Source organism: Poecilia reticulata, chromosome 4 (assembly GCF_904066995.2).
Source record: "Poecilia reticulata chromosome 4, P_reticulata-male-v2, whole genome shotgun sequence".
NCBI lineage: Eukaryota > Metazoa > Chordata > Actinopteri > Cyprinodontiformes > Poeciliidae > Poecilia > Poecilia reticulata.
Window position 1 is genome coordinate 24665796 of NC_088833.1, and position 16843 is coordinate 24682638.

At 43.0% G+C, this 16843-nt stretch overlaps 1 protein-coding gene across 9 annotated transcripts in view; it reads left to right on the forward strand.

Annotated features, from left to right (window-relative positions):
* The window catches only part of dab1a (DAB adaptor protein 1a), a 247672-nt gene that overhangs the window by 201011 nt on the left and 29818 nt on the right, over positions 1-16843 (forward strand). For all 9 annotated transcript variants that reach the window (XM_081606533.1, XM_081606534.1, XM_081606539.1 and 6 more), the window contains 3 exons: positions 2183-2322; positions 6264-6362; positions 15848-15979. In XM_081606533.1, coding sequence (XP_081462659.1) covers positions 2183-2322; positions 6264-6362; positions 15848-15979 — 371 coding nt within the window. The remainder of the gene's footprint in view (positions 1-2182; positions 2323-6263; positions 6363-15847; positions 15980-16843) is intronic.

Genomic DNA, 16843 nt, shown 5'->3' on the forward strand with positions numbered 1-16843 from the left:
ATGGAGATGCACTAATCAGAATTTTGTGTTTAATTTCCGATTGCTAATCTTTTAGAGAGGATTGACCTTGGGTGATTCAGATTTCTCTTTAGTCCTCCCGAGGTCTTGGTGCAGCTGGGCAGTGGGAAAAAGGGTTGAGGGTTGTCCCATCAGACCGTCAGTTCCTGAAACCACATAACTCGAAAAATGTCACAGTAAAAGTTGATTTTATTTCAGCGATTAGCACAGTTAGCATGACTAAAACAGAAGCATTTGCAGAGCATTTATCCTTGCTTTTGAGATTTCCTAAACAATGCAAACATTTCAAAATGTGCCAACATGTTCAATTAAGAACAGGAGGTCAAAAGCTCCCAAGGATAAAACACAAACAAATTTGCTGTAGTGAATTCAGCCTTTGTTGTAGCTACTATAGTTGGATTTAGGCCAGTGAAGCATTTCTAATTAAGAGCATACGTTAACGAAAATACATTTTCCTTTTAAACAGATTCTGACTTAAATCACCTCTATTTAGACAGTTCACCAAAAAATAAAAATGGCTACCACTAAGTTATTTTTGTTAAGGTACAACTTCCACACTGAAGAGTGTTTTTGGTAGTGCAAACTGTTGGTTCTTCTTCTTGGTAGCAGTGTAAAGACTGGATTTCTGAGGACTGAACACAGTGGATTTGGGCGATGCGGACTTAAAAAACGATTAAAAAATTACTTTTATGGCTTTGACTGCATGACACAGCAAGCTCCCCACAAACACAAATACTAAAACTCTTCTTTAAGAAGTGTGATTTGTATCACTAAGATGCATATTTTTTAAACTTACTGATATTTATTGATGCTTTTATTGAGTAAACAGTGGAGAAAGTAGAAAAACTAGTAATCCAATGTGGAGAGCTTTGGGTGGTTCACGTCGTTATTTGGAATTTATCGTGATAACGATGAGTCAAAATTCTTATCCTGATATGAAATTTATCACAATAAATGATAAACGGTGAGATAAAAGCCCACCCATTGTTGATACACACAAATTGCTGTAAATACGATTCACATCATGTGACGCTGATGCACATTTAAAGTTGCATAAGTAAGCAAGTAACGCAGACATAAAGTAGATTAGCGGTGGGCAACTATGATTAAGTAGCGCTGTGAAACGCGGCGTCCCCCGACCTTCCTCCCCCTCTGGATCTAAAGCCTCATTCTTCTTACACTGCGGTGCTTTGGGGACTTTGTGTGAATAGAGGGAGTGTGAAAGAGTGAAAAAAGGAGGAGTGGGACCTCTCCATCACTCCGAGTCTGACCTTCCAAAGAGTCACGCTGATACAGAGTACAGAACTAATGCCTCTATATATTATCTGAATTTGCTGCATTATCATTACGCCTCTCGCTCTCGCCCTCACACTCACACTCCTTTTCCCCTGTTCCCCCCCGCGCCGCATGCACACGACACGCGACGAGGAGTTGACCGGGAAAGACTCGCTGGTGCTCCTCCGGACGGGAAAAGCGTTGATGAACTGCTCACCCACGGCATCTCGGCTGCAGAAAAAAAAAACAGTCTGGAGAAGAATGGTGACAGCGTGACACAAAGGGAGCGAGAGTTTAGCCTCATGAGTAGCCGCTCTGCCCGCATCTTATATTGTGTGTGCGAGAAGGAACACAGGAGATAACACAGAGACTTCCAGGACAAGAGCAAGGTCAACACATTCACGCCACGGCTGACACGCACTAATGCATTCGCACCATGTTGGCAATCGGGAGCACAATAGAAGAAGAGGAGAGAGGAAGGACCGCAGCAGACGGGGGAGATAAGAACAAAATGTCACACCATTATTTTGAGTTTCGACGTTATTCCTCCTGAACAATACAGGCACATCCGCTTAGTATTTTGACCAATTTCAACACGATCACTTCTCAGTTAGTCCCAAAACAAAATGTTGTTAAATCTTTACCTTTGACTTTTACCTTTGTTTTTGTTTTTGTTTTTGTTTTTTTCTCCCATAAAGAATTACAGTTTCAAGCCTTTTTGTTGGCCACTTGATTGATGTCCCTGAGGTAATAGTGCTGGTCCGAGGTAGATTGAGGTCCTTGACTGGAAGCTGCACTGTTGACTGCAGTGTGTGCGTGTGTGTGCATGTGTGTGTGTGTGTGCGTGCGTGTGCGCGCGTGTGTGTGTGTGTGTGGTTTGTGTCTGCAGGGCAGGATCGCAGCGAGGCAGCTCTCATCAGGCGTTTTAAGGGCGATGGCGTCCGCTACAAGGCCAAACTCATCGGCCTGGACGAGGTCACCGCCGCCCGCGGAGACAAGCTCTGCCAGGACTCAATGATGAAGCTCAAGGTAAGAACACGCTCCCCTTTCCTTTTATTTCTCTGCTGTTGCAAACAAACGAGATTTGCGTGGACACAAGCTGGAAACTTTAAATTCGCATGATAATTTAAAAATAACAAGAAAAAAAAGAAGAATGTGGAGAAACAACGCAGCATGGATCGCCTCAGGCCGAACGGAGTTCCCGCACTCTCAAAACCTACAAAACATCAGCGGCTGTTCAATTTTTATTTTTTTATTTTTTTTAATTTTTGGTCCATAAACAGTTCATCTTCATGCATATTCTAGTGTTGAACATTTAAATATGCATGTTTAACAGAGCACAGCGTAAGCACGCCTCCGTATATAGTCATGCATGCAGGGTTTGTCTGCTTTTTTTCCCCCCAATATGCAAATTTCCAGGGGAGAAAAGTTCAAGTACAAAGATAGGAGGGGAGAAAAAAAAGTGCACGCTTTAATTTATAGGCATGATGATGATGGGTGCAGGAGGAAGTGAGGAGGCTAGCCATATGGATGAGAAGGGGACTGGGGTGAATGTCTCATTTGGCAGGACAGGAACAATTAGAGGGGGAGTCAGACAGATGGGGCAGTTAACAAAGAAGAGAAGTCGTACAGGAAGAGGGATCATTTAGATGATGGGTAGGAGACAGGTGAGTGAAGATGAAGATGACAGCAGATTGGCTACTTTATTATAATTCATGGGAAAAAAGAGCGTCGTTTATAAAAAAAAAAAAATTGATTGACTTTTGCAGCATGAAGAAACTCGTGTTAAAAACAGCCGCATATTTCAACAAATCCTTTTTTCTTTCCTTTTTTGTCAAAGATATAAGGCGAGGAGCGGCTCATTCATTATTAATTATCCCCAAGTCATGCTGCCGGTGGAAATTAAATATAGAAAATTACATTTGTGTTTTGTTTTGTGTGGAGTGGAAACTCCACCCAGCGGAGACCTATAAGGGTGAGAAGCGGACAGACAGCTCATTGATCAAACGGGATCCCTCCTTCTCATTTATTCCGACAGAAAATCCATCAACTCTTTTACTCTCGTCTCTGCACCTCTTATTTCACGTGGCTCCTCCTGAGCCTCGTTCAGCTCCTCCGGTTCTCTGTTCTCGTTCCACCCTTTTCTTCTCCTCTTTCTACAATTAAACATTGCAGATCCACATGAAAGTTAAGCTCGTTCTAATACTGGACGTTCTTCCCGTTTTTCAGAAGTTGCGCCGTGATGGAACGTTTTCCATCTTCATATTTTTTGACTGCTCTAAAAGATGTGTATCATGTGCATAATAAGGCTTCCAGTACTTTGAAAAATAAATCTGTTGAGCTGCTTTGATAGTTAAAATCCAATTGAACTCTTCAAAACCTTGTTAAACTAAAATGACAAAGACTGTAGCATTTCTAACATTCAGTACATATCAACCGTATGTAGGATCAGTAAGTATTATTTTTGACCAGAATAGTTGTGTTGACTTAATTTCTGGCGTCTACATAGACACCAATGAATCATATCCAGACCAGAGGTTTATGGGGGCGCAAACCACTCATTAATCTGTGTAGTCAGATGTCACAGACTGTTCTGGACCAAGCCTCTCAGGAAATCAGACCTTCAATGTACAAAAATAGTAGGTCTGCAAAAAAAAAAACGCTGCATACAGAGTTGACCTTCAATACAGGAACCGAGAAATGTTAGCACCAAACAAACAAATCAGCAGAATAAAGATGCGACTTTACCTAAAGGACGTCATAAGATGCTCGACGAACAACATAGTGGACTTTTGATATCATTGACATTACTCTGAAATATAACAACCCAGGGGAGTGCATTGCAAAATTTAACTGAAGGGGGGAAAAAAACCATTTGATTCATTGATAAACTCAACTTATCGCCTAAGATAAACCGTACTCTGCTGTCATTTGTATGTAAAATACTGTGCAAGTTACTTTGGAAGTGTTTATCTAGAGACGATGATCCGTTGTAGGAGTTGCATTTGAATGCTCCATAGAAGCACAGTTGTTGGAGAAAATCCCTCTGTAGAAACCTCTGTGATGTTTAGGGCTGGTTGAAAACTGCAGGCAGCTGGATTTGGACTTCAACCTATTTCTCTGTGCACCAGTGTTTTACTTTTGGCTTAACATTATCTTAAGTGAGTAATTAAGAGTTATGAATCTTATTGTAAAAGGTTAACTTTGGTTTGGTCTGCCTTTCTTTCTCAATTTTTATTTATTTACTTGGCCTTTTATTTAAACAGGATAAATCTCATTGGAAAAATCAATTTTCTATGTCAGGAGAGAATTATTCAAATATTAAATAAAATCATAAAGTTCGAGTGCATATTAAGGTGCATTGTGAAAATGTGGTAGATTTTAGTGGAAGACTTCTCTACTTTGTTTTGGTGCCACTTTTAAAACTGCTTAGTGGAACGAAGAGTCCAGGCACAAACGTTGTGCATATGTATATTTAATATGACTGTATTGATTTAGGACGGCTGTGTGCTGAACTGAAAGACCTGCACCGTCACACTGCTAATGTTGACACATTTAAATTTGTGCTAAGTTATTGTTCGCATTTAAACTCAGTAATATGTCTGTGGACCTAAACGAGACAACGCAAGACGCCCTTTGCAGGTTACAGAAATGTGCGGATATTTTCTTCAGTAATTCAACGTGTGCATGACTTAAAATTAGATATTGCAGTCAGGGTGTGGGTGGCAAATATAAATGAGTAATATTTGTTTTTCTTTGCTGAATAAATCAAACACGCAAGAAAGCATTTTAAGTTTTGCTTAAAACTACACGTTTCAAAAAAATTGCGCTGCTCAAAACTTGCAGTACTGACCTAAAACGTTATCTAAGGTCAGATGAGACTACACTCTGAATCACTCACATCTCCATGCCAAATGTTTGAAATGCATCCTCCATCAGGGCAGGCCAGCTATTACTTTCTGATTCATGTTGTTAATTACTATTTCACCACTTGGGGGCAGTTGTAGACTGTATATAAACTTATATAATCTTTCTTCCCATCCATCCATCCATCCATCCATCCATCCATCCATCCATCCATCCATCCATCCATCCATCCATCCATCCATCCATCCATCCATCCATCCATCCATCCATCCATCCATCCATCCATCCATCCATCCATCCATCCCTCCATCCCTCCGATGGGAGGGGTGATGGTGCCTATCTCCAGCTAACGTTCCGGGCGAGAGGCCCGGACCCTGGACAGGTTGCCAGTCTGTCGCAGGGATCTTTCTTCCCTAGATGATCATTAAGAAAAGAGGCGTTGGGAATATGACGTTATGACATCATGACAAAAGTAACTTATTTGGTCCAGACACAGTAGAAAACTGTATGTTTTGTGCTGTGTTGTGCTTCTTGGCCAAGTCTCCCTCAAAAAGAGACTTTATCTTAAGGGACTTTCTGATAAAATAATGGTTAAATAAAAAAAAAGAAATTCTATAACATTCTAATTTATGCAAACGGAACAACACGCATACCAAACAGATGTGACAGGACTTGATGTTTTGAAAAATGTGCTTCATTTCTTCACATTTAGACCTCTGTAAAATGCATTCTCGGTACGGCAAGATAAGAAACGGTGTGACAGCAGCTTTACGTTACTTGCTTGGTGGAGTAATTTTAGAATGTGCAGAAGCGTCATGTCTGCCATAATTTCCAGACATTTAGCCTACGTAATGTTGCATAATCTTCTGCTAAACATGTTGGTGAAATGTCTGTCTGTGGCTGTAAATTGTCTCATCCTAAACTGCTGCCACCATGTGTGGCTTGTTACCAATACTAAGGAGCAATCCACCAAGAGAACAATCTTTTACTCAGAGACTCTACTTATGTGCATTCCCTTTCCACTCTTCATGTATTTCATTTCTGTTCCTAATGCGATTGTTTTGCATCGTGTGTGTGTGTGTATGTGTGTGTCTCGTCCGCAGGGTATAGCTGCTGCAGCGCGATCTAAAGGAGAACACAAGCAGAAGGTGTTTCTAACCGTTTCCTTCGGAGGGATCAAGATCTTTGATGAGAAGACGGGGGTAAGCTCTGAAGGCGACGCGGGTCTGTTTATATGCGTGAGCACCGCCGCGCGCAGCCCTGCTGTGTGTGCATGTATTTGTGTTTCTTCTGTTAATGAGGCTTCTCCATGAAAGGGAGTGGCCCCCGGGGAAATCAGGAGGCCCTAATTGAAACCCTGAGAACAAGGCTGTAGTAGATGAGAGAACATGGCTATCCCATTGTATGCCTTTTTGCAAACAGCGACAACACTGGTTTCATATTGTGCTCCAGGATTATGCGTTTTCCATCTTACTTGGCTGTTTTCCTGGCTGACCAATGGGATCTGTCCTGACTTCATCGTATGTTTAATTTCAGCGCTTCCAATAACGAGGCACGGAGCCCAGTGCCGGTTTTTGGTATGGATTTTGCTGAATGGTGTTAGAACGGAGGGGGAGGATGATCACCCACTACGTCTGTTTCTAAAGGGCTTATTTTAGAGAATATTATGTGTTTTTGCCATCCTGCTCTTTATAAAGTAAAACTTAAAGTTAAATGAGCTGTTAGTTGGTTATTTAGTTGGTCTGTTTGCTGGCTAACAGACATGCTGCTCGTGAACTTTAGTGTGAAACATTGTTGGGCGAGACGAATTGAGGAACACTTCTTCATAGTTACAGAACAATTTGGGCATCTATTCCATTATTCCCAAACATCCACATATTATCTGTCATGTTAATAAGGGAACCTTCCTGTCACAGGAGCTGAATCTCAATCAACGGACTGGCAGTGAGAATTACTCTGTGCTTCACGAAGCAGAAAAACTGTTGTGGTTTTACTTTTCTGCAACCCCACTTCAGGTCAGGGCTCAGTCTCTGCCTCAAGCTGAGGACTGCAGGCATCTTGATGTCTTGTTCATGAGTGATTGTAGGACGGAGCGGGAGATGGGTCGACAGATTGGGTTGTATTCTGCAGTATCGTTGGTTCTGCCCTGCTAAGACATAAAAATGTTGCAACGAATGTACAAGTTGCTGAAATACTCATTCTCCATATTTGACTGGACTCGAACTGTAGAGATAGGGTGAGGCGCTCCCTCATCTGGGCGGGACTTGAAGGGGACTGCTCTCCTGACTTGAAATAAGTCAGTTAATGGGGAATTGGTCTCTGCCAAAATGGCTTCCTGGACGGCTCCCTTTAAAGCCTTTCCAGGCTTGTGCCACTGGTAACCTGCCGTTATATTCTTCTTAGTCCCCTCTTGAATCTTACACCCGCAAAACTCAGGTAAATGAGGGGACAATGGAGGAGTGAATGGATGCAACTTTTTAAAACCATTTTGTATCCTCCCCCCGCCTCCTCCTCCATTTACAAAGTTATCTTATTTACCTCACAGTTTGCCATCAGTCACCTTTCTCCCTCTGCCTAATGGGAGCTAAAAAAATACCTTAAATCCCAGCAAAACCACAATAAAAAGGAGATTTTCTTGGCTTCTGCCAGACATCTTGACAACTTGGAGATTTACACCAACAGTGGCAGTCATAAATAGAGGGCAGTCCGTGGAGAGAGCTCAGAAGTCAGTTATTAAATGCTGTTGCAGATTGAGTGTGCTTGCAGCTCCGAGGAAAGTGGCCAGAAGTGCCGGGTGATTTCTTTTTAAATTTTCCTACCCAAGGATCTGCTGACAGCTTTTATTGAGGCTCAATACCCTACCCGGCTATACCTGGTAATGTATCCTTGAGCAAGAAATATAACGCGCCCCTCCACCCCGATCCTCAAGTGTGTGTGTGTGCGCGTGTGCAGGGGTGTGTGTGCGTGCGTGCGTGTGTGTCTCATGTCACTAAACAAGCCAGTTTTCCTTCTTTTAGTGTTGGTGATTGAGATTCATTCCTGCATTAAGAGCCTGGTACATGGGAGAGAAATTAATTTTAAGGTGTTTGGCTCAGTTTACTCTGGAAGCCTGTTAAGATTTTCAGTGTTTGCTTGTTTTTATGGTGTGTTTTTGTTTTTTTTTTTGTTTTTTTTTGTGGCAGCTGGAGGAAAACAACTTTATTTCTATAGCATAATTCAACATCTGTGTCGTATAAATGTGCATGGCGTGCTGTCTGGTCGGTCTGAGCCGCAGCTCAACACCTGGTGTTTAGCTGCCAGATTTACACCCCCAGCATGAGTCGGACGTTGTTCGCGTTGCACGTGTGTGCGTGTGTGTGTGTGCATGTGTGTGTGTGTGTGCGTGTGTGTTTGCCCGTCGTTCACCTTCAAAACTCGTTTTACAGCCCTCATAAAGTCGCGTCCCTCACCCCTCCTTGACGCGTCAACATTTCTATGATGAAAGGCAGAGTGATAAAGAAAATAAAACAATAGATACTAAAAAAAAAAAAAAAAACGGGTAAAAAGCCGAGGGAGCAAAGTGGGGGAGAGAGGAAAAGAAGCAGGGAAAGGGTTGGGTGAAACGATAAGAGGAAACGAGGATGTGGAAAAGATTGATAGAGGAGGGAGGGGTTGTGATGGAGGGACAGAGATGGACTGAAACAGAGTTAGAGAGATAGGTAGGGAATCAGGGAGCATATGTCAGAGTAAAGCTCTCTTCAGGGAGACCTTGTCCTCTGTCTCCTCGCATTAATATTAACTATAAAGATATGCAGTCGCCACTATCAGTCCTTCAACCGCTCCTTATGCCAAGGGAAGAGAGGAAGACGGAGAGAATGACTCTGCTTAGGTTCATGGATCTCGACGATCTCAAACCCCCCTGCCACGCCCTCAGCATGCATCCGTCACCCAGATGGGAGGATGGATGGATGTACAGGTTAAGGAATAGATGAATGCCCCCCCCACCCACCACCACCCCCAGCCGTCGAAGGAGGGAAGGTCACGCGCAGGATGGAGGGGAGTGTTGTTCGAGATGTAGAAGAAGAGGTGGAGGCATTAATCTCAGAGAGAGCAGGTCGGCACGTCTCTTTCGGGTCAGCCTCTATCTCGATAAACACGCTCTCACACACACGCACAGCAACACACGTGCAGCCGCCGGCCTCACCAGCCTCTGGCGCCAAGCGTAGGAAGGACACACCTTCATGTCAGGAGTTGAGGGCTGAACCTCGTGAGTCACAAAGATTAGATACATCATTCAATCACATCATTTAAAAACAAAAAACAAAAATGCAGATACTAAAGAAGTAACCCATCATTTGTGAGGTTGATTTCTGATCTTAAGAAAAAAAAAACTTTGATGTGCAGATTCTGATTTAGCCCGTTCCGATAACTCTTTTAAAAGACCAGGATGACTCTTCAAGTAATTCCTTCTTGCCTTTCGGCGGTGAGCGGTCGTTAGTTATTTTTATCTGGTGCTGTGTGATGGACTGGCGACCTGTCCAGGGTGGATCCACCTCTCCCTCAATGACCTCTGGCTATAAGACCCAGCCCCTCCCCTTCAACCCTGCAAGGACAAGCAGATGGATGTGTGACAGTGGTCAGACCATTTCTAATAAACCCAAAGTCATTGCTGAGTTGATATTTTAAGCTATTGTTAGCATAGTATTTTAGAGCAACTGGGACGACTAAATCAATGTTCTCCGTTGTCGTTCCTTAGAGAATGTCAGTCATTACCTTTACGGTTCCAAATCCAGCATTTGGAGGCTAAAAGGTTCAAAGCATTAAAAAGAGCAACTTCTAAAAGCCTTCATCTCTTTCTTGGCCAGAATTAAACACAGACATGCTGTATAAAAACTGTTTCATTTTTAAAAAGCTTCTTGCAGCTTTTATGCTTCCGTCATTGCGCTCCGCGTGTTGGCTTCACCGAGTCAAGGAAGACGTTTCCCTTTCGCTGTCGATTGTCACGCTGCTCAGAACCAGGTTACCTTACGCAGGGGAGAGACTTAGGTAACCCGATTAATCTGCATTATGTAATATCTACGCATTAAACTTTATAGATTAATCATATGAGCAGTAAGTTAAAGTTGGCGGTCCTGCTTATTCATATAATGATTGGGTGCTCAAGTTTTAATTTATTGTGAATTCCCTCTTTTTAACACAAGGTCAAACTCATTCATACGATCTCAAAAGCATGCACACACATCCACTAATGTTTGGTTAAATATCCCTTGGGAAGTCGTGAAGAATGTCTCGCTATCAACAAGCTGCTGGCGTAATATATCTGGATAAGTGACGTCTCTTTTTTTCATAAAAAGTTGGTTCTGGTTTTCAGGCGTAGTTCAAACAGATTATGCGTAGTTCCCTAACGTTAGCCCGCTTTATCCATGTTTGGAACATCTTCGTTTCACCCGTCTGACTCCTGATTTAAGGTGAAGTTAGAGAATTTGTAGTCGGTGCTACAGCTGCGTTATTTCACCGCTGGTGCACCCAGCGGTACTGATGCAACATTACTACTGAGAATGAAACCGTGATTGACAGCTGGTACAGTGTACAACTTAGTAAGGGGCGTTTGATGACATATTAATGAGCTGTGTGTTTACATTTGAGTCTGTATGTATAATTTTGAGCTTGTGCTTCCTATTTTTCTTTTTCACAAACTCCCACTTGAAAAGAAAGGCTCAAATGCATTGTTAGAAAACTTTTAAATTAATACAACCTTACTGTAACACGTCCTTGGCTTTCTGTCATGTGATCAGTTCATCACTCCCAGCATGTCAAGACAATCTCAAATGTTCAGCTTCTGTTATCTGACTGCACGACGTCTTGTGCGTTTTATTCTTTCGCCTTCATTTTAGCCAAGCTCCACAGAGATTTTTTCATTCAAGCGACTAATTACACCTCAAAGCTAAGTGCTCTGACGGTGCGGGCCTGCTGGCTGGAGACTGGGCAGCCTCGGTGGGCTGCTTTCCAGGAGAGGGATGTGAAGGTTGGAGGAGGTTAGACCGACAGTGTCCCACTGCTTCCTTTCCTCCCTCCTCACTCCCGGCATCGGAGCAGAAAATCTTGGGTCAGTGGCCAGCAGCTGTTCAAGGACACGCTGCCCACAATCCCCTCGAGAGACACCGATGCCGTGTGGGGCTGTTGTCCATATCAGCATATCTGGACAGACAGACAGAGAGAGAGAGCATAAAGTCGTTATTGAATTTTTACATACATGTCTTTGCAAACAACCAACTGCCCTGGAAAGCCATTTTATAGCATAATCAAGTAACTATGTTACCTTCAGTTGCTGGATATATCAAACATGATTTAAAAGAAATTTGATTTGCAATTTAGTGCCCCCTTCAGCGCATCATCATAACGTTCCTCCATTAAGCTTTTAAAATCGTTTTTCACTGAGAAGCGGTTCCTATAACGAGCTCAGCCGATGCGCAGTTCCACCAGATGTTTGCTAATTGCTGCTAGCGCTAGTCTGTAGGAGCTGAGTAGGAGATTCAATTGTTCCTTAAACGCGCATGAAAGAATCAAGGCAACACTGCAGGTATGCCTTTGATGATGGATTGACATTGTAACATGATGCAAAGCTCAAAACGTTGATTTTCCATAACACTGCTCCTTTAAAGCAGCCATGCTTAGCGTCTGAGGTCTATAGGGCTTCACGGTGGCGCGGTTGACCCTCCAGATTTTCCTGAGAATAAAGCAGCAGGACATTTGCAATGAAAAGCACATACAGGAAGCGTACATGACTTCAGCATTCTGGAAGCAAGCAGCCACCCAGTGCAAAGCATGTTAGCAGCAGAACCTTTCGATGGATAACATGTGGCAGGATGCAACCAGTTTTCACCAATTTATAAAAATAAGAATATTTTTGGGGGCGGCAGAGGAGCTCCATGAAATTGTCTGGTTTATTTTTATTTCTATCCTTTTCCTATCGTTTTTTTTTTTCTCTAGGTTATTATGATTGAAGCACAAACATTGTCAGAAACCTACGCATGCATGATCTAAATTGATCCACACAAATTTCTTTCATTTTCAGCTTCTGTTCGGATAGCCATAAGCGCCTGCTTTGCAAGCTTTCATTGTTTTCGCAACAGTTTACGTACAGGGATGCTGAGAGTGTAGCATGATGGGAATCAAGTCAGCATCTTCACGTCAAAACATTTGAGGGTGGTTGCTGATGCCTTTCTGATCCAGTGTTTAATACAAAACAGCCAGAAACTTTTCAAGGTGCTCGTAATAATTATTTGAGAGGTTGTTTTTTTTCAGCAATGAAAATATCTTAGTTGAAAATATCTTTGGGAACAGTAACAGCGGAGTTAAATGTGCTAAATGTGCCATTTGGGTTAGTTTTTCTTAGTATGTTATGCATCTTGCGCTGGTCTCCATCCTAGACTGTATTCCTCTTTTTTTGAGATGTACGGTCAACGTCAACGTCTGTTGTATAAAGACAATGGAACAGATTTGCCTCATAAAACCAACAACTTCCAGCCTCCCTGAGAATGTCACAGGGTCGACGTTTTAACAACGCGAGCTTCGTGCTGAGAAACCGGCTCAAAAGACGTCAAAGTCCCAGCGACCTGCTGACTGCGCATACGAAGCGCTTCTGCTGTTTAAGCTTAACTTGCTGCCAAGATGAAGAGGAGCGTTTGAATTTATCCAGTCATTTCATTGTGCGCTCTCTTTGAATCAGAGTCTCTCTTTGTCACCTCGCCGCCCACCCAGAGATAATTCAATAACCTCCGTAAATGAGCTGTGTGTGTGCGTGTGTGTGTGCGTGTGTGTCTGCGTGTTTGCGTGCATCTTCACACACTGCCTTAGCTGTCATTTTCAGGTCAATCAAAGGTGATAATAATAATCATTACTCCAATTATTAAATTTAGAAGACATGACTCACACAGCGATTATCTGCCTCTGCTGGGGTTTACATTGTGTGTGTGATTGTTCGCGGCCCCCCGTGTTAAACTGCTGTCACTCCTCCCCGCCACGTCTCACCTCTGGATTGACTACAGAGGGAGCAGATGCGTGTGCTTGTCGTGTGATTGTGCAGAGCCTCGGCCCCTTTGATGAACTGAAGGGCCGCAGGATCATTATGTTGACTGCGCGCCTCTCCTCGCAGCGGGCAGCTGGCGCAGACAACAATAACAAAGCAGACATTTAGTGTGACTTAACAGAGGGCCTTTGCACATTAAGCTGTGAATTCTGTGCACGCGAGTGTATGTGAGTGTGTGTGCTGGGTGCGAGGGCGCAGATGAAGTGATCAAGTCCGACAGCTTGCCGAGCTGTGATTGTCACTGATCCCCCCCCCTCTGTCCTCAGGACAAACAGTGCCATCTGCCACAGGCGATGCCAGCTTGGCAGATCTAACCCAAACTAAACCGCAGAGGGCAGAAGAGCCGCAAATAATTCAGTGAAGGATACAAGGTCTCTAACCGAGTGTCGGTGTTCAGAGTGTACTCTCAGGGGGTTGCTAAGGTTTGTGTGTTTTTTTAGCAGTTTCTCAGGTGTGAACATGCAGTTCCTTGTAAAAGTATTCGTACACGGTGAGCATTTCCACATTTCATGTCAGTCGATATCGATGATTATTGATTCTGTATTTTATTTTATTTTTGTTTTAAATTGTTGAAATCCTGCCAGATTTGGTGGCCTGACTTTTTTTATGCAGTCATCAGGCAAAGTGGCGAAACTTGAAACTGTGGCTGCGAAAGTTACTCAACAGGTTGTTGCTAGGCAACCAAAGAACGAGTTAGTTGATGCCACCATGAGAGGTTGAGCAGCTAAAACGTTATTGAGGTATCTATTGATATTGATCACAGGTACATTGTGATATATTACTGAGTTATTGTAGAGGGCTAGTGTGGAATAATTATTGTGAGGAGTTAAAACTGTGTTTTCAATCTTTAAATAAAAAATAATTTAAAAAAAAAATTCCCTTCTCACCCTCCGCGGGTGGTCTGTTTCATCCTCTGAGCTCGGGTCCTCTACCAGAGGCCTGGGAGCTTGAGGGTTCTGCGCAGTATCTTGGCTGTGCCTAGAACTGCACATTTCTGGACTGAGATGTCTGATGTTGTTCCTGGGATCTGTTTGAGCCACTGCTCCAGTTTGGGGGTGACTGCCCCGAGGGCCCCAATGACCACAGGCACCACTGTGGTCTTCACCTTCCAGGTCTTTTCCAGTTCCTCCCTGAGGCCCTGGTATTTCTCCAATTTCTCATGCTCCTTTTTCCTGATGTTGTAATCACTTGGTATTGCTACATCCACCACAACGGCTTTCCTCTGTTCTTTATCCACCACCACAATGTCCGGTTGGTTCGCCATTACCATCTTGTCTGTCTGGATCTGGAAGTCCCACAGGATCTTAGCTCGGTCATTCTCCACCACTTTTGGGGGTGTTCCCCACTTTGATCTCGGGGCTTCCAGTCCATATTCTGCACAGATGTTCCTGTACACTATGCCCACCACTTGGTTATGTCGTTCCATGTATGCTTTCCCTGCCAGCATCTTGCACCCTGCTATTATGTGCTGGACTGTCTCAGGGGCCTCCTTGCACAACCTACACCTTGGGTCTTGTCTGGTGTGGTAGATCTGAGCCTCTATTGCTCTGGTGTTTAGGGCCTGTTCCTGTGCAGCCAGGATGAGAGCCTCTGTGCTGTCCTTGAGTCCAGCTTTCTCCAGCCATTGGTAGGTTTTCCTGACATCAGCCACTTCAGTTATTTGTCGGTGGTACATCCCATGTAGGGGCTTGTCCTCCCATGATGGTACTTCCAGCACCTTGTCTTCTGTTCCCCATTGCCTGAGACATTCGTTGAGCACATCGTCTGTTGAGGCTTTGTCCTTGATGTATTTATGGATCTTGGATGTTTCATCCTGGACAGTGGCTCTCACACTCACTAGTCCTCTGCCTCCTTCCTTACGGCTCGTGTACAGTCTCAGGGTGCTGGATTTGGGGTGGAATCCTCCATGCATGGTTAGTAGCTTCCTAGTCTTAACATCCGTGGCCTTCATCTCTTCCATTGGCCAGCTAATTATTCCGGCAGGGTATATATATATATATATATATATATATATATATATATATATATATATATATATATATATATATATATATATATATATATATAAAAATCATCTACTAATATTGCGATTATGATTGTTTATTTTCTGTTATGAGTTTTTCTACAGACTTAGTTTGACAATTTTCTGCATATAGACATAATAAGTCAGAGTTGATGGGAATGTGTGTGTACATAAATTTCCAGTAATACTGAAAGAAAACCTAAAAGGTTCACATTTCCAAAAGGGCAACTTGCCAAACAAATAATTTAGTTTAAAGCGTATTCATGTGATGGAATGGCTCAGTCAAAGTCTAAATCTAAATCCAAACAAAAATGCGTAGAAAGACTTTGAAGTAATGTTCACAGATTATCCTTGTTTCATAAGAAGGAGCTCAAGCAATTTTTTTTTTTTCAAAGAACAGACAAAGATTTTCATTTCTAGATATCCAAACCGGGTGAAGATATACCCCAAGAGACTCGTAGCTGCAATTGCAGTGAAATTTGGTACAACTTTATGTATTCTGCTGACATCATGCGTTTGTGGAGCACGAAGACACATAACTATTTGACTTTTTGCCTGCACAGCAAAAAGTCATACTTCATTGTTTTCTTTCGCAGATCCTCCAACACCACCATGCAGTCCATGAAATCTCCTACATCGCCAAGGACATCACAGACCACAGAGCCTTCGGTTATGTCTGCGGGAAGGAGGGAAATCACCGATTCATGGCCATCAAAACTGCACAGTCGGTCAGTGTTTTGACTTTGCGCGTCCATTTTTAATGTTGGTGAAGAGTTTGCACACACTCATCCTGGGAGGTAAGATTTTTTTGACTCACCTTAGGCCTTTAACAATACATTTGCACCATTTGTTTTCAAACAGGAAATGGAGACATTGTAAAAATGGTTGTATAATAAAGCAACAACAATGGATGTCAAAAGCAGGAATTTGATGCGGAAGGTTGAATTTGTAGATTTTCTCTAATTTACACATATACATTCAAGTATTTCCACATTCCCTCATTTATATCTGCATATCCCTCCGGAGGTTGCAGAGAAACAACACTTCACCTTCGTTTTTTGTTGTTTTTTTTTACCAACAAGCTTTTGTCATAAAAACAACTTGATATTTGACTACTTTTCTCAAAAATGGTAGCACTCAATTAAATAAACAGTTTTCCCTGGTGCGAATATCCCATGCATTAGAAATGCTGGTAAAACCCAACCAGCTCCCAACCATCTGAACCAGACCGTCACTCTCGGATGTCCGAGCACAACCCAGAAACGCCTTCAGAATAAAAGCTCATCATAACCTGAAGCACGCCAGCGCATCCTCAAGCTCGGGCAAATGTCTTCTGGAGACAAACACTGTTGAAGGTCCAGATTAATATTGTAGACGATGAATGTGCGTGATATTCACACTGTTCCTGTAAGGACTTGCTGCGTCGTACACGTGTGCAGGTTAAAGCGATTCATTCAGATCATTTCTCGCTGGTTGCAAACCTCTTGACATTTCGCTCATGCAGGTGTGCGTTGCGCATCAGACGCACCGTTTACTGTGCGGCGTGAGGCAGAAGGTCCAGGTCAGGCCTGCAGCAGCACCGGTGGCACTCT